Source organism: Hyalella azteca, unplaced genomic scaffold (genome assembly GCF_000764305.2).
Source record: "Hyalella azteca isolate HAZT.00-mixed unplaced genomic scaffold, Hazt_2.0.2 contig11482, whole genome shotgun sequence".
Lineage (NCBI taxonomy): Eukaryota > Metazoa > Arthropoda > Malacostraca > Amphipoda > Hyalellidae > Hyalella > Hyalella azteca.
In genome coordinates, this window is record NW_025941478.1 from 3,494 (window position 1) to 31,367 (window position 27,874).

Sequence of the window (27,874 nt, forward strand, 5' to 3'; positions counted from 1 at the left end):
ACCGCAAACCATCTCAATCCCGAGACGTAGCATAGAATACTTCACTAATTTGTAATGCCCAAATGAAACAGAGAGGCAATCGGTAGTGCATTCGTTTTCACTCGCACCATTTTCTTATCTGGTTTTTCATTGAATGAGTTGGTGCCGGAACTCAGCTTAGTAATTATATATTGTCTGTAAATATATTTTTCAATAAGTTGATTTTTCGATCAAGTTATTTCTAATTTTAACTAATTTATCTTCCATTCTGGCAAGTATAGAATGATCTTTTAGAACATAAACTTTAGACTAAGATGAAAACAAACATTAGCATTCTAGTCCCTTTAAGTATTCATGTCTAAAATCCATTGATTTCCTGTGAATTTCTCAATCTTTCTCTAGCCAAATGAACCTGACTTTTGACTGGTCTTCAGTCAACTCCAAGAAATATATTCTCCTGTTTCTGTATTTGACTTCACGGAAGAAAAGACGGCATTCCTGTTCGTCCTTTCTCCCGCTCTGTCTACTACGAGCACTTGGCTCGAGGGATGAGCTGAAAGGGCAAATCAGGAGCCTGCAGGCTCGAACTTTCTGAGGAAATTTCCCCTTCTGATGGAGACCTGGCAACCCTACCCAGCGAGTGCACCAAAGGGGGACCAAGGGCGCCGTGAGCACCACGCATGTGAGACTCTGCTCTATCAGATGCCCGACTCTCGGCTTGCTCTTTTCTGTCGTGACTTCGAGAACCCATAATATCATTCCGAACAGAGTTTTTAGATCCGCAAAGTTCACTCCGCTGCAAAGGCCGTGATGCCGAATGTTCGTTCCGAGCTCTGGAATCTACATGATCCAAGCAGTCCAGGTTTCTAGATCCATAAGGTTCACAACGATCGAGCGGTCTTGGTTCCAAAAATTCGGTCCTTTCCAGACTCCGTGGAGCGAATCGATCTGCACAATCCAGATCAACAGAACCTAAGTTCTGCTGTGGAAGATGCCTGTTCATCGGACGTTCATCAAGGTGGTCGTCTCGGTCTAACGATCGCGACCCGTAATGATCAGAATTTTGTTGTAAGTTTCTGGAGCCATAGTGGTCCTTTCGGTCAAGAGTTTTCGATCCGAAATCACTGTGGACGCTGCCGGAGCACGAGAAACTTGGAGGGGCTTGACGGAAGTCGCGGATCGGAGATGGCATCCGGCGGTCATGTAGAACAGGTGACGGAAGGTCGCTTACGTTGAATCGGTCCGGGGATCGAGTTTTTTTCTGCCCATTGATGAAATTTCTTACAATAAGATATAGCACGGAAATAAATCTGACTTGACAACGAAAATTATTTTCGAGCAAGACTCATGCGGAATTATCAGTTAGATGTTGCAAAATTAATTTTCATTTAATGTAGGAAGAAAGTGGTTATTTTCTCCCGCATGAAGAACAGGGCATGACGCTTGACACGTGAAACGTTATAATTTTTTCATTTAATCTTCAATTATGCTGAACAAGCCGACATAAACATAATAGGAGAATTTTGGTGTAAAGAAATAAGATAATATCTTAGTGAATAAAGATCTTAGTAAGGTGACTTGAATTCATTGTCATGGCATAACAATATGGCATATTCACGCACTACAAGAACTGTACCTCATTAGCAGTGAACGGTGGTAATAATTACTATCATTATTATTATCGCTGTAGAAATAATACCTAATTAATCTCATAGAAGGACATACAATTTACGACACCAAAGCCTTGACTTTCAACACAAATGGATAATGAAAAATTTCCTCAAACAAACGTTATTTACGTCACCAAAAACAAACATTTCAACGTAAGCACATCATGGAAAAATTATCTCAAACACCGCAGTACGACACTATAAAAACAGTCAGCGACAACCCACCCACCGTGTAGTGTGGGGAGCGGTCGTTGGGGTTTATCTGTCCCCGCGAGTCCCCAAGGTAGGTCGAGGCGAGACTGCAACTCGCCCCACAGCTGGGGACATGTCCATGAGACCCAGAGTTTTCCAGGGGTCTGCCGGTGACCGTGACCGGGGAAGGGGACCGCACATGGTCCGTTAAAGAGAGCACGTCCGACTTCTTGTTGCTGAGGTTGGAGGACGAGGAGCCGTCGCACGCGGCCACCAGACGGAAGTCGTGGCACATTTCGCTCCAGATGGACGCCTGCAGGCAATATATTTTATTTTATTTATTATTAATTATTATTGCAATATTGTTTTTTTTAGTTTAATGTTAGGATAGAGAACGAGGTGAACTGGTACGTCGACAACTAGAGAATACAAGATATTAGCAATAGTACATATAGGAACTAAAAAACTCAAGCGTGACTAATATACGAGCTTGAATATTAAAAAGATTAAAGTTTTGAGCCATAACTCTCATTCTTAAATCAAAAATTGTAATAACTCGCACGAATACTATAGCTATTCGAACGAATAAATAAAATTAAATAATCTTTGGCAATTCCCGACACTCACATACAATTATGTTTAAGACCGAAAAGGAATGTAAATTTTAATAATCTTTCTACGTATTTATTTGCATAATTCGCATGAATACTGCGGCAATTTTAACTGAAATGGGATAAAAAATTTCGCAATCTTTCGACCCCTGCATTGCCAAGACTCGGTCGCTTCGCAGCGACGGTTAAAACTTAAATGGAATAAAATTTTGCAATCTTTCAAAGTTTTCAAGGACAAGACTTACATGCTTGGCAATGGCGACTTTTCTTGATTTCCAGATGAACTCGCCGATGGCGACACAGAAGGCGATCATCATGCCCCCCACCAGCACGGCGAACACGCCCCCCACGCTGCTCAGCCCCAGCTCGTTGGCTTTGTTACCAGCCTTAGACTCGTCAACCTGCGGGAAACGTGTGGTTTTAGTTCATTTAAGTTGAATTAAAAAGTTTAATTCTTCCAACACAAATTTAATATCTTGCTCGTTATACATAATGGCACATGTAAAATAATTTGATCTATGTTACTATAAATAGCTCTCCTTCTTGGTTACTGTGCCATTCTCTTCTCAATTTCCTTACGCTTGGTCCCCTTTTTTTCTCATTTCTTTCTAATCCTTTTACACTTCTCTTACTCCTATCACCATAAATTTGCTCACCTTACACTTCCCCCCTTCTCTCCCCATACTCTCACCCTACACTTCCCTCCTACTCTCCCCATACTCTCACCTTACACTTCCCTCCTCCTCTCCCCCTCCTCTCACTTACTCTTCCCTCCCTCCCTCCTCTCCCCATACTCTCACCTTACACTTCCCTCCTCCTCTCCCCATCCTCTCCCCCTCCTCTCCTCCTCCTCTCCCCCTCCCCTCACCTTACACTTCCCCCCCCTCCTTCCTCTCCCCATACTCTCACCCTACACTTCCCTCCCCCCTCCTCCCCTCACCTTACACTTCCCCCCCTCCTTCCTCTCCTTCCACCAGCGCTGCTTGAGGTCGTGGAGTCTGCCGAGCTCCTGCAATCGCAGCACCGCAGCGTTCACCAGCGCCCGGTATGGAGAGCCTGGCACGTCCACAATATTGAGTCAGCTACTGATATATTACTGATATATATCAAGCTACTGATATATTACTGATGTATATCAAGCTACTGATAAATTATCTTATGGTACGGTATAGCACGGCACTGGATACGGCACTGGATAAATTATCTTATGGTACGGTATAGCACGGCATTGTTATACAGCAGAGTGAGTATATTATATCAGTATATTGTATACTAATAACATATATTCACCCATTCCCCAGCACTGCCACCCATTCCCCAGCACCGACACCTCATTCCCCAGCAGTGACGCCCCACTGACCAGGAGGCAGCGCGATGCCGTAGCTCTTGGAGTCGAGCAGGCCCCCCACTTGCGTGAGCTGGCAGTGGCGCTCGGTGATGTACTCGATGCTCGAAGACTCCATGAGGAAGGCGTACTTGCCGGCGCTCTTAACCACGCGCTCCACGCCCTCCTCGTTGCTGCTCGCGTACACCGACGGCCGCTGAGACTCCATGAACGAGAACATGCGTTGGTAGGTGCCCACTGATGACGAACTGTAAGGGTATTGCTGCCTGTAAGTCCGGTAACACGAGCGCCGAACATGAACATGCTTCGGTAGATGTCGAACCCGTTACCACACTCGCCGGTGCCACACTCGCTCGCTGCCACACCCACCCGTTGCCACACTCGCCCGTTGCCACACTCACCCGTTGCCACACTCGCCCGTTGCCACACTCACCCGTTGCCACACTCAGCCGTTGCCACACCCCCCCAAACCCACACTCGACCTTTGCCACACCACCCGCTGCCACACCCCCCCGAAACTCGATATTTTTGACAGGTTGATCTCTCGGCCTAGAAGCTGCTGGCTTAGGTCGACCAGGATTGAGGCAGGTCCATACGCGGTTCAACATGGCCGCGGTATCGAAGTTTGCTCCATGATTTACTCGAAAATATTCATGCTGAACTTTTTGTCATTTAATATTGCAGTTCTTCGGTCGATAAATGGCCGTAAGTAAAATTGCTTCTTATTGACGTAGTTAGAGGCTTGCGGGAGATGAATCTTCCACAAGGATTTATTGGATTTGCCGTGTCATTCGTTATTTTATCGTATCTTTATTACCTTGTTACATCATATGAGGTCATTGCTTAGATTCAATCGAATATATTTCACAATCCGACTCGATCAATAACTGAAATAATGTTTATAACTTATCCCCTACAAGAAATGATCACCATTCAACTAATATAATTAACTTATCCCCATAATTATCTATTATACATTTATTTATGTATATTATAATATATTATATAAGTAATATTATATTATCCACATAAGTAATTTATTTGGTAATTCGCCGACTCAGGTTAAAATTGCCACAATTTCACAAAAACAACGCACCTTTGAGCAGTTTTGCATAACATCATGATTTTTATAACCATTGTATGCGTTGCCATAAATGCTTTATAATTACTTTTTATCCTCATGCCACCCGGCAGCGCTGGAAATCCTCGAGTTCTGCCAAGAGCTGAAAACAACCGCCGCTTGACAGTCTTGACAAGCCTACGGGAAAACATGTCGTAAAAACCTTCGTCTTGGCCACGTCGTGGTCAAACTCTCCCTAGCGTGCCAATTTTTCCCTAGTTTCCCGTATTATTTTCCCCTACTTTCTCGTATTATTTTCCCCTACTTTCCCGTATTATTTTCCCCTACTTTCCCGTATTATTTTTTCCTACTTTTCTGTATTATTTTACCCTACTTTTCCGTATCATTTTCCCCTACTTCCTATAAGAAATATTCAACGGATTTTTCCCCAATGTCCCGTATAATTAATGTTCCTTGACTTTCACGTTTTATTTTGTTTTTACTTTCACGTTTTATTTCTCTCCACTTTCCGGTATCATTTTTCCTAATTCGCCATATTATTTTCCCTACTTTCCGAATCATTTTCCTCCGTATTCCCGTATTTTCCCCACTACTGTCGTCTTATTTCTTTCCATCGGATCTGCAGGTATCTTAATCCACCTCAAAAATGCTAAAAACATAACAAAAATCTTCTCGAATACCCATTATCTTTTCTAATACCGAACCTCATATCCAACATCCAATATCTGATCTAATATCCAATATCTAATCTAATATCCAGTATCTATCTAATCTAATATCTAATCTACTACCAAATATCTAATCCATTACCAAATATCTAATCTAATATCCAGTATCTGATTCAACAACCGAAGAAAATTACATCTTTTCTCCCATTCCTTCTCAATTCTACATTCTTTGAAGACATTTTTATTAATTCGTCATTTCTAAAACCTAATCAACTAACGAGGTTATTTTCTTCATTCCTATATTTTTCAATGTCTACAGGCGCTAAAATTTTATTCCCTTTCATTCCTCTGTTCATTCCTTCATTTCCTTTAACGTCATTCATTTCCTCATTTATTTATTTCTTTTTCCAGCTTTTCTGTGCCGTGTGTTCTCTAAGATGCCAGATTGTCTCCTTTCCTTTCAACTGCTCCACCGCGCAGTAATGGAGTGAAAGGGAGCAAGGGCCGCTGCTCCACCGCGCGGAAATGGAGCGGAGGGAGCACCGGGCAGCTGCTCCACCGCGCGGAAATGGAGGAGAGTGAGCAAGGGCAGCTGCTCCACTGCACGGAAATGGAGGGGAGGGAGCAAGGGCAGCTGCTCCACCGCGCGGAAATGGAGGAGAGGGAGTAAGGGCAGCTGCTCCACCGCGCGGAAATGGAGGAGAGGGAGCAAGGGCAGCTGCTCAACCGCGCGGAAATGGAGGAGATGGAGCAAGGGCAGCTGCTTCGAATCGCTTCGGAGGCTAAATTCTTTTGTGTCGTCAAAAATGATTTCTTTTTAAGGAATCTTGGCTAGACTACAATTCTCCTTTCGATGACAATCAATTGGAGTTTAAATTATGAATTTCTTTCGCTTTTCAAATTAGATTTTAATACTTCTTGCGACGCGTCGATCGCAAAAGTCACTTCGCTACATTGCATAAATTTGGAACATGTGTCACATAGTTAATGAAGATGTGTAAAATCAGTTATTTCATTCAATAAAATAAATGATAATCGGTACGAGATGAATGATTAATTCAATATACCTTTAGTCAATGAAGTGCATATTGTACTTCTAGCTATTAGCATTCCATAGGTTCTTATTCCACCCAGTACATAGTGTACTTACTCTATACGTGCATCACCTTCAAGTAAACACTTTGATATTTCGACCTCTTCAAGGCGGCGTAAGTCCATGAGATCTTTTCAAGTCCTAAAGAAGTGCCTTTGGAAGTCCTAAATTCCTCTTGAGGTCAAGCGGACTCTTAAGCCCTCATCTGAGAGCGCAGTGTCTCTGAAATACTTCGTGAGTGCCTATACTGAAATCCTTCGTGAGTGCCTATACTGAAATCCTTCGTGAGGACCTACGCATACTGAAATGTTTCGTGAGTGCCTATACTGAAATCCTTCGTGAGTGCCTATACTGAAATCCTTCGTGAGTGCGTTTACTGAAATCCTTCGTGAGTGCCTATACTGAAATCCTTCGTAAGTGCCTATACTGAAATCCTTCGCGAGGACCTATACCGAAATCCTTCGTGAGTGCCTATACTGAAATCCATCGTGAGTGCCTATACTGAAATCCTTCGTGAGTGCCTATACTGAAATCCTTCGTGAGTGCCTATACTGAAATCCATCGTGAGTGCCTATACTGAAATCCTTCGCGAGGACCTATACTGAAATTCTTCGTGAGTGCCTATACTGAAATTCTTTGTGAGTGCCTATACTGAAATCCTTCGTGAGTGCCTATACTGAAATCCTTCATGAGGTCCTATACTGAAATCCTTCGTGAGAACCTATATTGAAACCCTTCGTGAGTGCCTATACTGAAATCCTTCGTGAGGACCTATACTGAAACGTTTCGTGAGTGCATATACTGTAATCCATCGTGAGTGCTTATACTGAAATCTTTCGTGAGGACCTATACTGAAATCCTTCGTGAGGACCTATACTGAAATCCTTCGTGTGACTTATACTGAAATCCTTCGTGAGGGCCTATACAGAAATCCTTCGTGAGTGCCTATACTGAAATCCTTCTTGAAGGCCTATACTGAAATCCTTCGTGAGGACCTATACTGAAACCCTTCGTAAGTGCCTATACTGAAATCCTTCGTGAGGGCCTGTATTGAAATCCTTCGTGAGGGCCTATACTGAAATCCTTCGTGAGTGCCTATACTAAAATCCTTCGTGAGTTCCTATACTGAAATCCTTCGTGAGGGCCTGTATTTGAAATCCTTCGTGAGGGCCTATATACTGAAATCCTTCGTGAGGACCTATACTGAATTCCTTCGTGAGGGCCTATACTGAAATCCTTCGTGAGTGCCTATACTAAAATCCTTCGTGAGTTCCTATTCTGAAATCCTTCGTGAGGGCCTGTATTGAAATCCATCGTGATGGCCTATATACTGAAATCCTTCGTGAGGGCCTATACTGAAATCCTTCGCGAGGGCCTATACTGAAATAAAACTTCGTGAGAAGGATTATCAAGACAAATCAGCCAAATCATGATAAGTCTATTGATCGAAGAACGATAATAAGTGCCTCGCGTACCGTATTGCTTTGATGAACACATGAAACAAATCAGATTTTAAATTTGTAAGAGAATAAGTTTCAAAAGTTTTTTAAAAAAATAAATGCATTCATTTCAGTGATAGCAAACTAGTTGCAACATGGCATCTAAATTAGTTCCAATATGCGATTTTTGTATTAATTCAACCATGACGGAAAATCCTATAGGCGCTGAGATGCACCTAAGTTCTTTGTACACGATTTAGTACACATTTTCCGTTGTTGAAAGAATCCCCACGAACAGCTTCCTATTCAATCACATCCCTGAATCCTAATATGCACTAACCTGAAGAAATTCCACGTGGATCCGCCATAGAGGGATCCGTACTTGATCTTGGTCTGCGCCGCGAGATCCTCGGCAGACTCGAAGAAGAAATTCCACGTGGATCCGCCATAGAGGGATCCGTACTTGATCTTGGTCTGCGCCGCGAGATCCTCGGCAGACTCGATGGGAGAGACCATGCGCTCGACGGTCAGGAACGCTGCGAGGTTGGCCGTGTACGACGAGATCATGATCAGCGTGAAGAACCACCACAGCCCTGCGATGAGCCGCGTGCTGGCTGCCCTGGTGCCGCGAACATTGATGTTTCATAGTTAAATATTGATTAATTAGACAATAATATTATAAATTTAAGCTATAATAATGTCATACGCGTAAGCATGGAACTTTTCGACGAACAACCACAGCCTGCGATGAAGCGCCTGCTGACAGCTCTGATGTAATGAATATTGATGTTTTAAAGTTCAATACTGATTAATTATAAGAAAATTAAGCTAAAGTAGGGCGGTAATAATGCACTATGCATAAGTTTAGTTATTCTTTAGATTGATTATGATTATTAAAGCACCAAAGCACCAATGAAATATTTAGCACTTTTGCATCGACTCCTGCGGTGCCACTGGTTTAGACAAAGAAGGTTGGATAATCTTTGAGTTCTGCCGAATATCTCACGCCTCGCGCAGTGCATCGTAGAACTGGGCGTTCAAATTTATGCCTTTTGCGCAGCTAAATCGAAATTATTCAATTATAAGTAAGATGCGGTTAAAAATGCACATATTTTACAGCTTATGATTGAGGAATTAGAATATTTTACAGCTGAAAATTGTATTTCACATGTATGATTCAAAACAATTTTGATCTTTCAAATGGAAAGATCAAAAACAAACAGTAATTTCTACTTGATTTTGGTTTTTATTTTAAACTTGAGGCTTATGATCACTAATGAATACATAAATATCTTTCTCCGTTAAAAACGTTCGATACTAATAAAATGAAATAGTTAAGTTTAATCATTTAATTATCTCACTTGGGCATCTGTTCAGTGCTCTGCTGCAGAAGGCTGCCCAGGGTGAACCACAACGAGTTGCTCAGACTGAACTGATTGTTCTCGGGGGATCGGTCCACGAACTCGTACGGCGTCAGCCTGATGTCAAGAACAGAGAGACTTTACAAAATAATCATCAAATTACATAAAGTGCATTAACACTTCAGCAAATAATGATCAGTTCTGTGTTTCATCTCCATCATACTCGCACAGACTAACCAAATAAACGTGTAATTACATAAAACCTTAGGAATTCTGCTAAATATTATCAACTCTTTATTTACCATGAGGCATATCACCAAAAACAGGTGCAGCACCTGCACTTGATTATAAATATAATTCAATATAATAAATTAATGTATTGTAAATAAATATCAAACTAAACTGATCAAATATTAATATTTGATGTTATTATTGAGTATTAATAGTCCTATTTCTTCAGTGCCAACACTTTTATTCTAATTAAGAAGCGACCTGCCAAGGAAGAAGAGCAGGACGGACACGGCGAGGTATGACGTGACGATGTAGAGCCACACGTCAATGGAGAGCGGCGACAAGAAACTGAATAATTTGGGGGGCTTCTTGCTGGCCTTCCAGTACAGGATGCTGATGCCTGCACATCACAGTCAGGGCATCATGATCATTGCATCACAGTCCTTAATTGCACTCACTCATTACGCTATGTTGCGCAGTGTGATGCGTTTGCATGATCATACGTATTGTGCTATGCTGGGCACTGTGATGCCTGTGCATGATCATACGTATTGTGCTATGCTGCGTACTGTGATGCCTGTGCATGATCATACGTATTGTGCTATGCTGCTTATTATGGTGAAAACACACCACAGTCATTATATATACACTACATGTCATTATGATGTTGACACACAACTGACATCACACTACACTCCATATTTTGACACCACTGCCATCACATTTCACTAAATCAAGCAACATGTTTCCCATAATAGTGATTTTTTGCCATGATATGAGCTTCGGAAAGCAAGGACATCGTACAATAGCTACGGTATCTCATCCGAGCGATGGTAGGTGAAAAAATAAAAAGCTCACGATTTATCAATCAAAAAGTTACCTATAGATATAAAAAATGGGATATTAAGATGAAATTAAAATCTTTGTTCAGAGTTCGAACAAGTTATTTTGATTAGTGACTAATTATCTCCATTCCTCATTAGTAATAACAATAATTTTGATAATTGTTCGACGTACTGCCTGAAACTTAGAATCAAATGACTGCCAAAAATCAAAAACATGCTACAAAACATGCAAAGTTCGTCATCTAATACTAGTTCGTATTTAATTAGTTAATTTTATGCATATATATTGTGAGAACTTATTAAAAATATTAATATTATCTCGAGCGTAAGAAGTATGAAGAACTGACCGAGGTTCATCCAGGGTGTGGTGAAGTCGACGGCCTGCTCCCTGTCGTAGGTGATGGTCAGGTCACCTATGGCGAGGTCAGCCCGCTGGAGGGCAAGGGGTGGGGCAATACATTACAATACATGAAAACAATTAATAAATAGTCGGCTCATAATCAGCATATATGCAGAAAATGATCAAATGGTCTCGTTATAATCAATATTTATGCTAAAAATTATCAACTGGTCACGTTATGATCGCATTTATTTATTCAGGGAGCAGGTTGAAGATGGGGAGTATGGGGCTGCGTGAGTTTAGTTTTGTAAACTATCATTAAATAGTAGCGTAGTGATCATTTTTTGTAGCAAAATATGTATAGACCAGCAAAGATCAAGTATTAAAGTTAATAAGTCTAAATTGTTAGGCTTGTGGTCATATCTCATTAAACATGACTTATTTCTGTAACAAAGAATATAATTCGAGGTTTGTTTGGATGCATACATATGGTGAAATAAATTTTGACATGTAAAAAATAAAGAATCTTTGTCAACAAAAAAATTTATTAAATGCTATGCAATAATGTACAATTGTTAAAATAAACAATATCATCAATTTGCAAGAAAGTCGCAAGCCTCAAAGAATGTACTCTTGTACATGATTACAAAAAACAACAAAAATCGATTTGAAGTAAATGATTTAAATACAATCGAAGAAAATTTAGAATATAAATTAAATAAAATTTATAATAATAAAGTAAATGATTTAAATATGATTGAAGAAAATTAGAAAAAAAATAATAATAAAGTCAAAATACGATGACAGCGGCGCAGCTAACCTGCTCGAGCAGCTCCCCGACCAGACCGGTCCAGCGCTGCTGCTCCGCATTGTACTTGCCGTGCTGGCCGTCCGGGGCGATCTCGATGGTGAAGTTGAAGCCCAACATGGCGGCGATCTCCGTTATGAGGTCCACGCAGAAGCCCTCATAGCGGTGGTTGCCAACTAGTGTTTCTGCTGACTCCCGGAACATGGTGTAGGGGGAGGCCTGGGGGACAAGGTGTAGGGGGAGGCCTGGGGGAGTGTATGAAGGGGGGAGACCTGGGGGACAAGTTGTAGGGGGAGGCCTGGGGGTGTAGCGGGGGTATGGTGTAGGGGGAGGCCTGCGGGATAAGGTGTAGGGAGAGGCCTGGAGGAGTGTAGCGGGGTTATGGTGTAGGGTGAGGCCTGGGGGAGTAGCAGGGTATGGTGTAGAGGGAAACCTGGGGTGTAGCGGGGGTATGGTGTAGGGGGAGGCCCGGGCGTGTAGTGGGTGTATGGTGTAGGGGGAGGCTTGTAGATGTAGCGGGGGTAGGCCAGGGGGAGGCCAGGGGGAGGCCAGGGGGTAGTTGGAGAGGTATGGTGCAAGGGGAAAACTTGGGAAGTAGGGGAGGACAAGGTGTAAGGGGAGGCCTCGGGGACATGGTGTAGGGGAGACCAATAACATTAGTGTAACAGGTTCCTCAGCTTCTTGGTGTTGGGTACCTATAGCGGAGAAGAGCATCACGGTCCATGTATCACCATCGCGTCTTACCATCACCATCACTATGCGCAGGGTTTTGTTGTGCAGCGTCTCACCATCCCTCGTCTCACCATCCCTCGTCTCACCATCCCTTGTCTCACCATCCCTCGTCTCACCATCCCTCGTCTCACCATCCCTCGTCTCACCATCCCTCGTCTCACCGTCCCTCGTCTCACCATCCCTCGTCTCACCATCCCTCGTCTCACCATCACCGTCACTATGCGCAGGGTTTTGTTGTGCAGCGTCTGCGCGGACGTGCGACTGCCGCCGCCTCCACTCAGCGAAAAGTTGACGCCGTTCGCCCAGTCCCATCTGACAAGGGATGACAAGCGTGACAAGGGGCGTCAAGCGTGACAAGGGTGTGACAAGAGGCGTCAAGTTTGGCAAAGGCATCAAAGGTGATGTGGGACAACAGGACGAAAGAAATGTGATAACAGGAGTCTTGGGTGTCAAGTGTGACAAGAGGCGTCAAGAAGAGTCAAGGGTGACTGAGGCGTGACAAGAGGCCGTCACGCTTCAAGTGAATACGAAGTAAACAGGTGAATGTTTACAGCCGATCGAGATATTGCGGCGCATTAGACATTTGTAATTACTTTCGACATGGAATAACATATCAGGAATACATATCTTTTTCTCTTTCTTTTTACTTTTCAATGCTATGTATACAAAATATTAGATCTTATGCCTTCCCTGCATAGATTATATAGAATATATTATAATAATTTATAATAATATATTAATTATTATTCTACCAGTAAATTATTGTAATTCTATCATTTCTAGAAGGTAGAAAACATTTCACACTTTCGTACCTTTCTCACCCTAACTCAGAATATAACTTATCTTATACATTGTATAATTATACATAATTATACATTGTAATTATGTTACATTACGTAATTTTAAACTTTTAATTATTATTATAGTAATATTTAATAATTCTCACCGTCCGACGGCCTCGAGGCCCGTTACTGTCAACTCTAGGACGTCTAGACTGACGTCCCGTCTGAACCCGTCTGCGTCGAACTTGATGTGGCCCGAGAACCCGTCCAGCTGAACCTGGTGAACCAGATATGTTCTTTGCAGGTACCGCAGGTTCAGAGAACCCGTACAGCTGAACCTGGTGAACCAGATATGTTCTTTGCAGGTACCGCAGGCTCAGAGAACCAGGTTAGTAGCTGAACCTGGTGAACTAGATGTTCTTTGCAGGTACCGCAGGTTCAGAGAACCCGTACAGCTGAACCTGGTGAACCAGATATGTTCTTTGCAGGTACAGCAGGTTCAGAGAACCAGGTTAATAGCTGAACCTGGGGAATCAGATATGTTCTTTGCAGGTACAACAGGTTCAGAGAACCAGGTTAGTAGCTGAACCTGGTGAACCAGATGTGTTCTTTGCAGGTACAGCAGGTTCAGAGAACCAAGTTAGTAACTGAACCTGGTGAACCAGATATGTTCTTTGCAGGTACCGCAGGTTCAGAGAAGCAGCACAGTTGAAAATTTAACTGGGTTTTGCAGCCTGGTTATGAGTAAAGCTCTGCTCATTGATAAGCGTTGATTTGAGCTAAGATAATTGACATCAGCCAATTAATTAAGCTTTGCCAATGTAATATCAGGCATTTAATTGAGCGCTGCCAGTCATTTGACTGCAGTCAGTCGAGTGGAACAGTCACGCCGATTAGCGGCCGAGTGAATGGATAGATTCAGTAGTCGCCAACATCGTTAATATATTACCAAGGAACAATATTGAACATCATAATGGAAAAATGCAGCTAAAATTGTCAACAATATGAGTATCAATAACCCAACATTGCTGGGGGTGTGAAAAATCTCACATATAATTAACAAATAAAAGAATAAGTAATTATTCCAAGAGGAATAATTTCTTAAAATTTTTCTCAAAAAAAAATTATAGCTTTAAATTTTTCACCAGCAAAAAAAGCAGAAACGGAATTTGCAGTTTTATGGCAATCAATTATATAATTATCATCCATCCTCGTCAGCCATTGTCCAACATCGTTCATTTTCTCCATCGTCGGTCATTATTGTTCATCGTCTTATACTGTATCCTTGCCTATCTTATTTGTTAATTGTCCTTCATCGTTCATCATTAAACATCATCGGTCATCATAGTCCACCATCTTTCATCATTGTTTGCCATCTTTCATCATTGTCCACCATTTTTCATCATTGTCCACCATCTTTCATCATTGTCCGCCATCTTTCATCATAGTCCACCATCTTTCATCATGGTCCACCATCTTTCATCATGGTCCACCATCTTTCATCATGGTCCACCATCTTTCATCATAGTCCACCATCTTTCATCATTGTCCACCATCTTTCATCAGAGTCCACCATTTTTCAACATGGTACACTCTCTTTGATCATGGTCCACCATCTTTCATCATTGTCCACCATTTTTCATCATGGTCCACCATCTTTCATCAGAGTCCACCATCTTTCATCATTGTCCACCATATTCCATATTTCCACCATTGGTCATCACCGTCCATCATCCCCCCATCATCCCATGATGATGGTGGGACTCAACGCCTAAATGCAGAGATGCAAATGACCCAGTCTTCCTCAGCGCCCTTACCACCCAAATATTAACCAGGTGCAGCCCCTTAAGAAATAAGGAGAGGAACCTAAATAAAAAAGGCGCAGAACCGAAAAATATTAGGCGTCCAACTCCTGAAAATTAGCCTGGTAAACTAGATGAAAAAGGCGCACCCACTGAAAATATTAGGCGCTAAATCCAAACATAAATAAAATAAGCGAAAAATGTTGGCGGAACACTCAAAGAAATAAGGCAAATACATAAATAAATTAGCGTCAGCAGAACCTTATATAATTGAGAGGCGAACGGCCTAAGGAGGCTTAAATAGAATTAAAAATTGGAAAATTGGTGGCAATTATTGTAAAAAACTTATTAACTTGAAACTATTTATGTAAAATGAGTAGGAAATGTAAGGGAAATTTGGTGGGCATTGTGAGTGTAAAATGGGTGGGCAGTGTGAGGATAAAATGGTTGGGATTGTGATGTAAAATGGGTGGGCAGTGTGAGGGTAAAATGGTTGGGATTGTGATGTAAAATGGGTGGGCAGTGTGAGGGTAAAATGGTTGGGATTGTGATGTAAAATGGGTGGGCAGTGTGAGGGTAAAATGGTTGGGATTGTGATGTAAAATGGGTGGGCAGTGTGAGGGTAAAATGGTGGGCATTGTGATGTAAAATGGGTGGGCAGTGTGAAGGTAAAATGGTGGGCAGTGTGAAGGTAAAATGGTGGGCAGTGTGAAGGTAAAATGGTGGGCATTGTGATGTAAAATGGGTGGGCAGTGTGATGTAAAATGGGTGGGCAGTGTGAAGGTAAAATGGTTTGGCATTATGAGGGTAAAATGGGTGGAAATTGTGAGAATAAAATGGGTGGACATTGTGAGGGTAAAATGGGTTGGAACTGTGAAGCTAAAATTAGTCTGCTATATGAAGGCAAAATAGGTAAAAATAATGGGTATAAAATATGTATGAATTATAAAAATTAAAAAAATGAACAAAAATAAAATGTGTAGGGAGTACGAGTGTAAGTTGCTTACGAATTATGAGGGTAAAATGGTAGGAATTGTGAGTATAAATTAAGTAGGAAGTATAATTATTGTAAAATTTTTCAAAATTGTGAGTGGAAAGTAGGCAGAAATTAGGTAGGAACTAGGATTGTCAAATAGATGGGCATGTTAAGTATAAAGCGAGTTGGACGTATGGGTATGAAATGGTAGTTTTTATGGGGTAAAATAGGTAGGAAATACAAGTGTAATTAGGTAAGAATTATATTTCTAAAGTAGCTAGGAATCATGAGTGTGAATAGGTAAGAACCATACTTTTAAAGTAGGTAGGAATTATGAGTGTGAATAAGTAAGAACTATACTCCTAAAGTAGGTAGGAACTATGAGTATGAATAAGCAAGAACTATACTTTTAAAGTAGGCAAGAATTATGAGTGTAAATAGGTAAGAACTATACTTTTAAAGCATGTAGGAATTATGAGTGTGAAAGAATTCATTATTTCCAAGCGCGGGCGGCGCAGCTGTGGACGCGGCATCCAATTTTGCAAATGCTTTCCTGGGCAGAAATTGCGGGCCTGATGAGACGCTAGACGAGGAACCGGGTCGTGTAGGCGAGGTGTAGGTGACGTGTAGGTGAGGTGACGTGTAGGTGAGGTGTAGGTGGCGTGTAGGTGAGGTGACGTGTAGGTGACGTGCAGGTGAGGTGACGTGTAGGTGAGATGACGTGTAGGTGAGATGACGTGTAGGTGACGTGTAGGTGAGGTGACGTGTAGGTGAGGTGACGTTTCCCAACGTTTCCCCAGGATGTGACGATTCCCCACGTCACGTCCTCGTCTCCCCCACTCACCCACTTCATGTAGTTGACGAGGGAGTTGCCGTGGCCCCACGTCACGTCCTCGTCGCAACGCAGACGTGTCACGTTGACGTGGCTGGAGCGGTCCAGGTTCTCCAGGGCCTTGGCGAACAGCTGCACTGCGTCGTAGATCAGGGCCACCTCAGTCTACCGGGTAGATTATGGGTAGATTAATGGTAGCTGATGGTAGCTGTACTGTATGGTAGATCAGGGCCACCTCAGTCTACCGGGTAGATTAAGTGTAGATTAATGGTAGCTGCACTGCATGGTAGATAAGCGACAGCTCAGTCTACCGGATAGATTATGGATAGATTAATAGTAGCCGCACTGCATGGTAGACAACCGCCACCTCAGTCTACCGGGTAGATTATGAATAGATTAGTGGCAGCTGCACTGCATGGTAGATAAGCGACAGCTCAGTCTACCGGATAGATCATGGATAGATTAATAGTAGCTGCACTGCATGGTAGACAAGTGCCACATCTGTTTACCGGGAGATTATTGGTAGCTGCACTGCATGGTAAACAACCGCCACCTCAGTCTACCGGGTAGATTATGAATAGATTAGTGGCAGCTGCACTGCATGGTAGATAAGCGTCATCTCAGTCTACCGGGTTGATGGAGCTTGCACCTTTATAGTTAGATTAATACATTGACAGAATTTAGATGCTGGCCGGACTCAGTAGCAGGTGCCGCCCAGGACTCGGGGAGCGCGTAAATCAGCCGCTCATGTCCGCTTCGGTCGGGCTTGCAGTACAGCCTCTAAGCAGCTAAAAAGTTCGGTGTGACTCGGCTCGGCCAATCGTTGTCATACTCACAGGACATTATTAAGTCGAAAAGTATATTCTGACCAGAAAGTGATTTTGCTTGGGTGGCCAAGCAGACCCAGAATAAATCTAAGCCGAGTTCAGCGCCTCCTGTGCAGAAGCTGAGGCGTCACCCTATTTTTGTTAGGTTGATAGAAGAAACACGACGTAGATCAGCATAACCTACGTCTAAATCACTATAGGTAGGTAGGTTATAGGTAGGTATAGGTATAGGTAAATCACTATAGGTAGATCAATAATATTCTAGTCATAGTAGTTGTGAAAAAAGTTTTGCTAATGGATGGCTAAGGTTGAGAAATGTTGCAATGAATGTTGAGAGGTTTACACTGAGAATAATGTAGGAGGTTTTTAGCAAAATGCGATAAACTTTTTACTCTTGTTTTGGTCATCCTGACCTAACTTGGCCAAGCAAAAAATGTATCAGTGCTGCGTGCGGAAAATGAGGCACAATTTGATGAATATGGCACGTTCATTTTTCTGCTTTCAATGCATGTTCAAAACTGCCAATTTGAAATTTCCATCGAAAAAATGCTGGAAAATAACTATGAAGAATCAACCTTAAAACACTTGTATTTGATTTTCGGTTTTGAAACCTTATAAGAATCAAGTCTTGAAAGTTAGGCCATCGAATTGTTTTCAAAATATCGGCATAACTTCCCTTACCCCCTTCCACCCTGATGGCATGTCTACCAATATCCATCATGGAGATCGGTCTTGAGCTATCCGATATCCATCACTCGCCTAAGCCATGCATCCAATTTAACCGTTGAAATATCTTCAAAGTTTCCCTGTGAAAAAAATCAAAATTTTCACGGTTTGTTTTGCTAAGAAAGTCGCCAGCGAACCATTTTTAAAATGCTGTTAAAAGTTGTGTAAGTTGTGTCACTTATGTCGAACTTAAACGAAAGCTTTTTGCAGCTTACTTTCTCTTGAGATTTTGAAGTGATTAGTGGAATTATACTCAGAAATAAATAAGTCACCCTGTTCAAATAGCAACAAAATAATCATCTATATATTAACAAATACATGCTGAACCCGTTACAAAACTACCGGATTTTCTGAACTTTGAGATTAATTCTAAAGTATTTTCATGGTTCTCAATTCTCGTGTTGTATCATTTATACGAGCATCATGTACATATTTCCACCAAAATTTCAGTATTCGATGCTTCCTGGAACTTGAAAATGAATGCTGTCATATTAAATTAAACTGTTGTCGTTAATGAATTAAAATTACTTCCTTAAACCTGCATTTTGAGCAAGCAACGTTATTATTGATTTTTTCAATAAGCCGAACAAAATTTCTTGCTGGTGTTGGGAGATCGATAAGCAGGTTACCAAAAGACATTTTACTGGAACACGAAGTTTCGAATATTCAATATTCATTCTGAACAGATGGAGAGTCTTACAGCACTCGAAATTTAGAAATGACATAAGTGTATACAAAATGTTTCGTAGATACGGTTTGAAATCAAAACTTGAAATTATTCCGATAGAAAATTCAACTTCCTGAAAAATATATACGGTGGTTTGCTTGATGATGGAAGCCTCTGCTATATCGTCTGTCTCGTAGTATCGGGGCACCACGGATAACGAAACAATTAAACTTCTGATCTACTACAAAAATACGAAAATTAAAAACCTTGTCGTGAATAATAATTCATGTAAAAAATCTGGATTACTTCAAGAAACTAACGCGGTTTATAAATTCTCATGTAATAAAAAAGGTTGTAGACTTAGCACGACCCTAGGCCGACGACTCACATGCCACCTTCAATCTAGAGGACCTAAGAACCACAGTTCGTCGTTTTATTCAAAATGTCGGTTGAGTTGATCTTTAATTAATTAGCATACGTCAGCTTTATTATGCATTAATTGATCCGGGATCCTAAAATTGCAAGAACTACTTATTATTTTGTGTTTAATATGAGTATGAAAAAATAATTTCACCATCCCTCTCATCTCACCATCCCTCATTAATTAATTACATTTAATTAATGAGGGATGGAGGAATTATTTACGATATTTAATAGCAGAACGTATATAAGTAATAATGTCACTCGTTTGCTTGAATCGCAAATTCACTAAACATATAGAAGCAAAGAAAATTCCACAAAAATTCATAGTATCTTTAAAGAAACGTTTCGGAGTCCAGCTCCATCGTCAGTTCGAAAATTACATGATGTCCAGCTCTTACAGATAAAACAGTAATTAGTACAGTCAAGATTACAACAAAAAACCTAAGATTACAACCTACCTATTTACAATTTCAAGCGGGTAAGAGCTAAAAGCTAATTCAAACTAGGCCTCTGTTTAAAAATATACAATGATTCTAAAATGCGCAAATCAGAAACACCGGACCTGGAAGCTAAAACTTTAAAGTCACTCAGAAACTGGAACATCGCACTGCTCGGCATGAGCCCGCACAGCCGAATGAGGAGGGCGCGACAGTAAGTTACCAGTTCTACAACTCCTGTCCCTATGTTCTGCGACCCTAGAATAAAGATTGCGAGACGTCTTTATTCTAGGGTCGCAGAACATAGGGGCAGGAGTTGTAGAACTGGTAACTTACTGTCGCGCCCACCTCATTCGGCTGTGCGGGCTTACGCCGAGCAGTGCGATGTTCCAGTTTCTGACAGTGACTTCAAAGTTTTAGCTTCCAGTTCCGGTGTTTCTGATTTGCGCATTTTAGAATCATTGTATATTTTTAAACAGAGGCCTAGTTTGAATTAGCTTTTCGCTCTTACCCGCTTGAAATTGTAAATAGGTAGGTTTTACAGCTTAGGTTTTTTGTTGTAATCTTGACTGTACTAATTATTGATTTATCTGTGTTCTAGAATTTTCGAACTGACGATGGAGCTGGACTCCGAAACGTTTTCTTTAAAGATACTATGAATTTTTGTGGAGTTTTCTTTGCTTTTAAGTTTTTAGTTAATAGCAGAAGTTTAATGGAAAAAGTATTAACTGTATTCGGCATGATGGGGTTTGGGATGACAGGGGTGGTGAGATTCTGGGTGATGGGGTTCGTGATGAAGGGGTTTAGGATGACAGTATTCTCAAATTTTATGTATAATCTATCCCTTGCAACGCCGGACTAACCTACTGATATTCTATAAATTATGAAGCCGAAATGTTTAGGCTTTTCCTATGGTTAATTGAGTTCCGGCAATATGAACTTCGAAACGATTAAGTTAGACAAAAAAATTATTAGCTAAGAATCAGATTAAAATCAATATGTTACTCACTGGATAAAATGGTAAGCATTAATATTAAATCAAAAGAACTTACCGATAATAATGTCAAGTCTAAGTCAGGTTCCTTTGATGACGTCACTTGGGGCAGCTCAGTGCTGGTCGAGGGGTCGGGGGGTGTGGATGTGCCGGGGGGCTCTTCCAACCCAGCCTACAGTTGCAAAAAGGTGGAATCTCTTACGAATTAAATTTATGTATTTTCTCAACAAAATTAAATTATTCTATACAAAAAATTAAATTATTCTCTACGTTATGTCTAAGAAGAACAACCGTAGATTTGCAGTGTTAAACGCTAATTAACAACGACGAGCGATATCGTGTAATTTTCTGATGCTATACGGCGGTCTGAAGACCAAAAATACGGTGGTCTGAAGACCAAACATACGGTGGTCTTAAGACCAAATATACGGTGGTTTCAAGACCAAATTTGCGGTGGTCTGAAGACAGAAGACCAATCATACGGTGGTCTCAACACCAAACATACGATGGTCTCAAGACCAAACATACGATGGTCTCAAGACCAAACATACGGTGGTCTAAAGACCAAATATACGATGGTCTCAAGACCAAACATACGATGGTCTCAAGACCAAACATAAGGTGGGGTGAAGACCAAACGTAAGGTTGTCTGAAGACCAAACATACGATGGTCTTAAGACCAAATGTACGGTGCTTAAGACCAAACATACGGCGGTCTTAAGACAGCCCCATGCAACTCACCCTGGTGTTGTAAAGGTCTGACGGCAGATGGTCTGGAAAGCCGGCCAGCAGACCAGGCGGAGGCTTCTCAGTGGTCTGCAGGCTTGTGGGCTGCAGAATGGCGGAATAAATAAGCGTTAGGCTGTACCACGCAGTGTACCACTCAACGAAATCAACGGGGCATAATGTCTCATATAGTGACTCACTCTCTCGCCCGTGAGCAGAGAGCGCACGTAGCACTGATATGCCCTGTTGCACGGCCAAACTGTGTCAGGATTACAGGGGCAAAAAACGCTTAGACATTTGAACAAAGTCTCCCCCATTTCTCTGGGTGTGATCTTCAATAAAAGATCCTACATATTCAATTGTATTAATTATATTAAATAATAATATGTTTTTGAATCAATAAATATGCACAAATTCAAATAAAAATAGCGACACTAATCTTGTTTACTTACTTTAACACCAAAACTTTAAAACTTGATTTAAAAAATATACGATAAAAACATTAAATATATGTATAAATATAGCAGATATTTTTTAACATATAAAACATGTAATACCTGAACATCAGACTTTTGAAACTTGATTTAAAAGATATAAGATATAAAATATATATAAAATATATATAAATATAAAAGATATTTATTAAAGATATAAAACATGTAAAAATTAAGGCACCTGTTGGGGCATCCAGCTGTGCACCAGCTCCCGCAGCGGGGGGTGGGCGGGGTCAATGAGGCGCAGCGATGTGATGTTCGTGCCGCCATATTTGAAGTCCTCCAAGTCCACCGTGTGTAGGTCCTGCAACATGTTCATGTCCATGTTCATGTCCAGCATGTTCATGTTCAGCATGTTCATGTCCAGCATGTTCATGTTCAACATGTTCATGTCCAACATGTTCATGTCCAACATGTTCATGTCCAACATGTTCATGTCCAACATGTTCATGTCCAACATGTTCATGTCCAACATGTTCATGTCCAGCATGTTCATGTCCAACATGTTCATGTCCAGCATGTTCATGTCCAACATGTTCATGTCCAGCATGTTCATGTCAATATGTTCATGTCCAACATGTTTATGTACCACATGTTCATGTTTAACATGTTTATGTATCACATGTTCATGTCCAACATGTTCATGTCCAACATGTTCATGTCCAACATGTTCATGTTCGTCATCTTCAACATGACTTGCGCAACATGACTGTTAGTGATAAACTTCCTATAACATATCCTGACGACCGACATGTTCATCCTGTCATGTTTAACCTGATTTGTGTGCATGTTGCAGTCACCGACACACCATCTTGGCCTATATGATCGTATAGGGTCATTTGGTCACTTATATTCTTCAATTAAAATCACCTTATTGAACAATCCATCCACTATAGCATATACAATCCACGTGCTGGCCAAACTGATATTTAATGGGAGAAGAGGACTGTATAATGTATAGTTTCGAGTATCAGGTTTTGGGTTTTAGGCTTTCCTGCGCTCGGTCTTCACACCGCACAATATCCTAGCAAATTCCACCATCCGCATTCTGACTTCTATAAATTTAGAGAAAATAATGCTCTTTTTATGTAAATTGACTATGTATTTTTTTTAATTTGATTTTTATGTTTTTAACACGTTAATTTCGCCAAAACGCACATTATTTTGGCTCAGAATTTAGAGATTATGTATTTTTAATTTTGGTTTTAATATTTTTAATAAAAAAATTTTCGTAAAGTTTAAACTAAAAAGGCGACTAACAACTTCAAAATAATTTATGAATTTGAAGTAAAATAATACGCAAGATAATAAAATACGAGCTTTCTCCTATCAATTTTGTAGGGCAGAGCCGTTTGTATGTAGTGAAGCATGTTCATTTGTGCATCCCGTCATGTTAAACCCGACCTTTGCGCATGTTCTTAATCAAAAACGTATCCATGTGCAGAAAGATATTAAACCGATCATATTTAACCCGCGTGCACTTTAATTATAGGTCAATAGCCCGTGTATGGCCATGAGCATATTTAGTCCTTCCATACGCATGCATGTTATTAGTTCTACAACATATTTAACATATCACACAAGGGTGGTGTTACCCACCAGTGTGGTGTTACCCACCAGTGTGGTGATGAAGTAGTGATGATATGACGTCATAAGGCCGATCTGTTGGCTCTGTTTCATCACACTCTGCAGTTTGCTGAGCCGCACGTCAAGCAGCAGGTGCGTCGACCCAGACTTTTTAATATCTTTTAAAAGTGGTCTGCAATTTAAAAAACTAATTATTATTAAAAAATATCATTAATATTCTTCCAAGGATAAAATTTACCTGCCTTTCTAACGTTTGAGGGTATAATCAATTGAAAAATCCTAGTTTATTTACATATAAAAGAAAAAATTAAAAGAAGTTTATATGCAATTTAAAAAAAAGAGGAACTATTAAAATAATTGGAAATTATTTATTTGAAAAAGGGAAAGTAAATAATTTTGAAATGAGTAATGAAAATTATCAGAAAATTTAAATGAACCATTATTTTGAAAACTCAAATTGCATATTATTTGAAAATGTAAACAAAAATCAATTGACAGTTTAAATGTGTGCAGGATTAACCTGAAATCGAGGGTGTGAGGGAGCTGCCTGAGGGTAATCCTGAAGTGAGGGTCCTTGAGGACGTCCTGTACCCTCACCAGCCCGTCCATCGTCTCGTAGATGAGGGTGAACTTCGTCCAGCCCTGGGCACGTAGCACGTCTACGTACGCCTGCGTTACACACGTGGGCACGTTAACCGTTATGAACCACGTGATCCTTAAAGTGAATCTACACGCGTGCTTTCATCAGGCACGTGGGGCTACGTGAACCATTTAGGCACGTGGTCCTAATTAAGGACGTCTGCTTCATTAATTAACACGTGGGTAATTCAACTATAAACAGAGCTGGTAAGCGCTACTTTGAAATGTAGCGGCCGTTACCGCTACCGCTACATTTGCTCAAATGTAGCGCCTCTACCGCTACATGTAGCACGCTACTGCCCACCTCTGACTATAAGTAACGTGATCGTTATAAGAGGTATCGATCACCCGTTATCCGTGACAGTGTCGCGGGGTGCGGGTAGAGGTTCACGCTGCACGGGTCGCGGGTGAGGCGGTACTGCCAGCACTCACCCGTGACAGTGTCGCGGGGTGCGGGTACAGGTTCACGCTGTACGGGTCACGGGTGAGCCGGTAATGCCAGCACTCACCCGTGACAGAGTCGCGGGGTGCGGGTAGAGGTTCACGCTGTACGGGTCACGGGTGAGGCGGTACAGGCAGCACTCACCCGTGACAGTGTATACTAGCAGCACTCACCCGTGACAGGGTCGCGGGGTGCGGGTAGAGGTTCACGCTATAAGGGTCACGGGTGAGCCGGTACTGCCAGCGGGTCTCGATGTGGGGCACCTCCATCGCATCACAGATCGCCTGTACGTGCGCCGCGCTCACGTCCGATGACGGCCCGAAGATGGCGGCCACGCCCCCCTCCAGGATGGAGCAGGCTGCCCCCCGACACCCCCATTAACATCATCGTTATCAGGTAATGATTTAATTAATTATATGTTATTAAAAGTATCGCGTTTGAATATTTAAGTCTAATATTTATTAATGTTGATATTTGGTAAACTTGAATTAATAATATATTTATTGATTTTAAAATATATTTTACCTTAAAAGTTGTAATCAAACGAAAAGATCGCTACGTTCAATGCCTTTTTACGTAAAATCACAAGACAATATCTATCATACTTTACATCAGACGTCATTATTGCCTGATAATAAAAAATGACATGTAAATATTCAAGAAGTATTGCACATGCTTGCATTATATTGACTACACTAACTTTATCGTCACGAAAATAACTTTTTCTAACAAACACTAACTGAAAAGTAGAGTATAAAAGAACTTTTCTACACTAACTTTTTCGTAAAAAGAAATGCCTAAACTAGTGCACCTTTTCTGGCGGCGATGAACGAGTCGCCAGGCGGCAGAATTTCCACCCTGGCCGACAGGTTGCCTCCTGATGCTGCCGGCCGACCGCCGTTCACCGCCGATATGGCGGCCCTGAACGCTGCCTCCTCCATCTTCGATCGGTCGAATAATCCGCCTGCGTGAATAAATATTTGGACACTGGAGTAGAAAAATTCACTTAAATGATTTTTAAACAAGCAATTACACATTCGGTAATTATATAGCGTCTACATTCCTCTGACGACACAGAAACAAACTGCAAAAAGAGAACGTGGTAGATTTTGAGACGCGGCAACCGCCAGCATCATTCAATAGTTTAAATCTTTAAATAATAAATAACATGTTTGAATTATAATAACAGCTACAAATGCACAGTACTCTCGGACGCCACACTGCCCTCGCGCCGTCGACCCTCGGAAGCCGAGCTGTTTGTTTTTTTTGCCATTTGGAAGCAATTAGAGTCAAATGCCACGTCCATTTTTTTCAGTTTGCATTAACGCTCTTGAATTCAGAAGGAGAGGGGGGGGCATGATCACCAGTGGGGGGCGACGAGAACCTAACCTAGATAATATAGGCGACCTAGAATGAACAACCATAAGGGAAATGTGAGCACGATAATAAATAAGATTATTTATGTCTATATTATTATAATATAATATTTATATAATAAGAATATTCAATATAATGTTTATACTATAATATTATATTATTTGCATCCAATGGAACAGATTACCCATCAAAACGACGACCACGTACGAGGCAGATTTGCACAAACATTCGAACAAGAGGGTTTGTAGAGACTAGGTCTAGTGTGACACTAGCGCCTGAGTTAGTGACCCATAGAAACTTAAAATCGTGGTAGAGTATGAAGAGACCTTGTATTCTACCAGTATATTGCAATGAAATGTTGAGTCAGACATAAGGTTCAGTCATGTATATAATCATTGGATTATTCTTGATAATAATCCTATATGGTCACCTCTGACTTCAGCTATATATGGTGTCAAGTTGTCGTCAGCTATATACCAGGGCAGAACAGTGAACCTGAAACCGCATCTTATATATGTCAATGACATATAAGTCGCCACTCTGCAGATACTGCACTTACCTCGCCGCTAGTCACTAAAGCCGTATAATATTGGTCAGGAGTGCAATTTGCATCGTTTGATAACCACAGGATAATAACAAATTTGTTTTGATCACGCTGGAGAGACGTGGTTCAATTTGGCTAATAACATACATTCGTTTCTATTGAAGACTGGCGAGTTGAATACTATGGCAACGTTATCAGCTTTGAAGATAGTAAAAATTACCCTTAAGTTACTGATAAACTTGTCATATCTTAAAATCGTGGTAAATCATATCATGAAAAAGTTGAAAGTAAACTAAGTAATAAAGTTCAATAAGAAGCGCTCTCAATGAAAATGATACATGGATACCGAAACTGATAGAGTAGCGGTGCAATGCTACACCGGACATAAATCAAGAGTTTAACATTAGATGAACCTTTAGAACTCAATTTCTGTCGCCTTTGATTCGTGAATTTGTATTATGATTTGAAGATGGTTCGAAGTAATAAATGTTGCCACAAACTGTTAGTTAACAGAAATAATGTGAAGTGTGTACAAGCCACAGAAGGCATTCACCCTGCAATCCACCCGACAATATGAATTTAGGTAAAAAATTGTTATAAATTTAAATTAATGTGTCTTTAAAAAATATCTCAATATGCCTTTTTCGTGCCTACAGACGAGATTGAAACTAAAAGCTCGCTTGGCATATTAATGAATCAGATGAAAAGTATGCAAAAATAATTAATAAATCATGCGATAACTGAAACACCGCGCATCAATGACATGAAAAGAGGAACGGAAGAAAACTGAATTAATCAAAGAGGAAGGATATTAGTAGAAGGAAAGTAGTGGAGTGGAAGGGAAGTAGTAAAAGAATAAGTAGCGGAAGAATAAGTAGTATAAGAAGAAGTAATGAAAAAAAGACTAAATTATAGAGAACACATGGCATAATGAGAACTTAATTGAGAACGACAGCTCACCGATGGTCAGCACGGAGCTGTCGTCTGCAGCTCTGTTCTGCAGCTGCATCGCCAGAGCTGACAGCAGCAGCGTCAGCAACAGCAGACCTAACGTTACTTGCGCTGATTTCCCCATATTTCCTGACTTTAATATTTTCGGACTAACTTTAATTTTGAAGTTTGATATTAATCTTTTAGTCCGAGCAACACAAATTTTCCAAAGAAAATTTCTCCTCGACGCACTTCAACACGCTACTGAACATTC

The 27,874-nt window shown here is 41.0% G+C and overlaps 1 protein-coding gene across 1 annotated transcript; it reads right to left on the reverse strand.

Moving 5' to 3' along the window:
• Positions 1 to 245: 245 nt before the first annotated feature.
• On the reverse strand, positions 246 to 27,686 carry LOC108682817 (glutamate receptor ionotropic, kainate 2). Its single transcript, XM_018172058.2, has 21 exons — positions 27,631 to 27,686; positions 25,561 to 25,713; positions 24,923 to 25,107; positions 24,189 to 24,337; positions 23,699 to 23,840; positions 22,263 to 22,385; positions 21,603 to 21,692; positions 20,920 to 21,033; positions 16,800 to 16,952; positions 13,342 to 13,454; positions 12,602 to 12,707; positions 11,676 to 11,882; positions 10,863 to 10,947; positions 9,932 to 10,070; positions 9,440 to 9,556; positions 8,497 to 8,697; positions 3,813 to 4,045; positions 3,393 to 3,508; positions 2,698 to 2,853; positions 1,879 to 2,154; positions 246 to 1,240 (listed from the first exon to the last, which is right to left on the reverse strand). Exons 1-21 carry the CDS (start codon positions 27,677 to 27,679, stop codon positions 506 to 508), a joined length of 3,642 nt encoding a protein of 1,213 aa, XP_018027547.2. The 5' UTR covers positions 27,680 to 27,686; the 3' UTR covers positions 246 to 505.
• Positions 27,687 to 27,874: the final 188 nt, after the last annotated feature.

Bases quoted from the DNA above. Each gene is read 5' to 3' on its own strand.
- LOC108682817 (XM_018172058.2), bottom strand. From the start codon at position 27,679: ATGCAGCTGCAGAACAGAGCTGCAGACGACAGCTCCGTGCTGACCATC. The intron at 11,883-12,601 runs GTGAGACGAGGG...CTTGTCCCCCAG, and splicing joins TGCGCATAGTGACGGTGATG to GCCTCCCCCTACACCATGTT. The intron at 4,046-8,496 runs GTCTGCCGAGGA...ATACCCTTACAG, and splicing joins ACGTGGAATTTCTTCTTCGA to TTCGTCATCAGTGGGCACCT.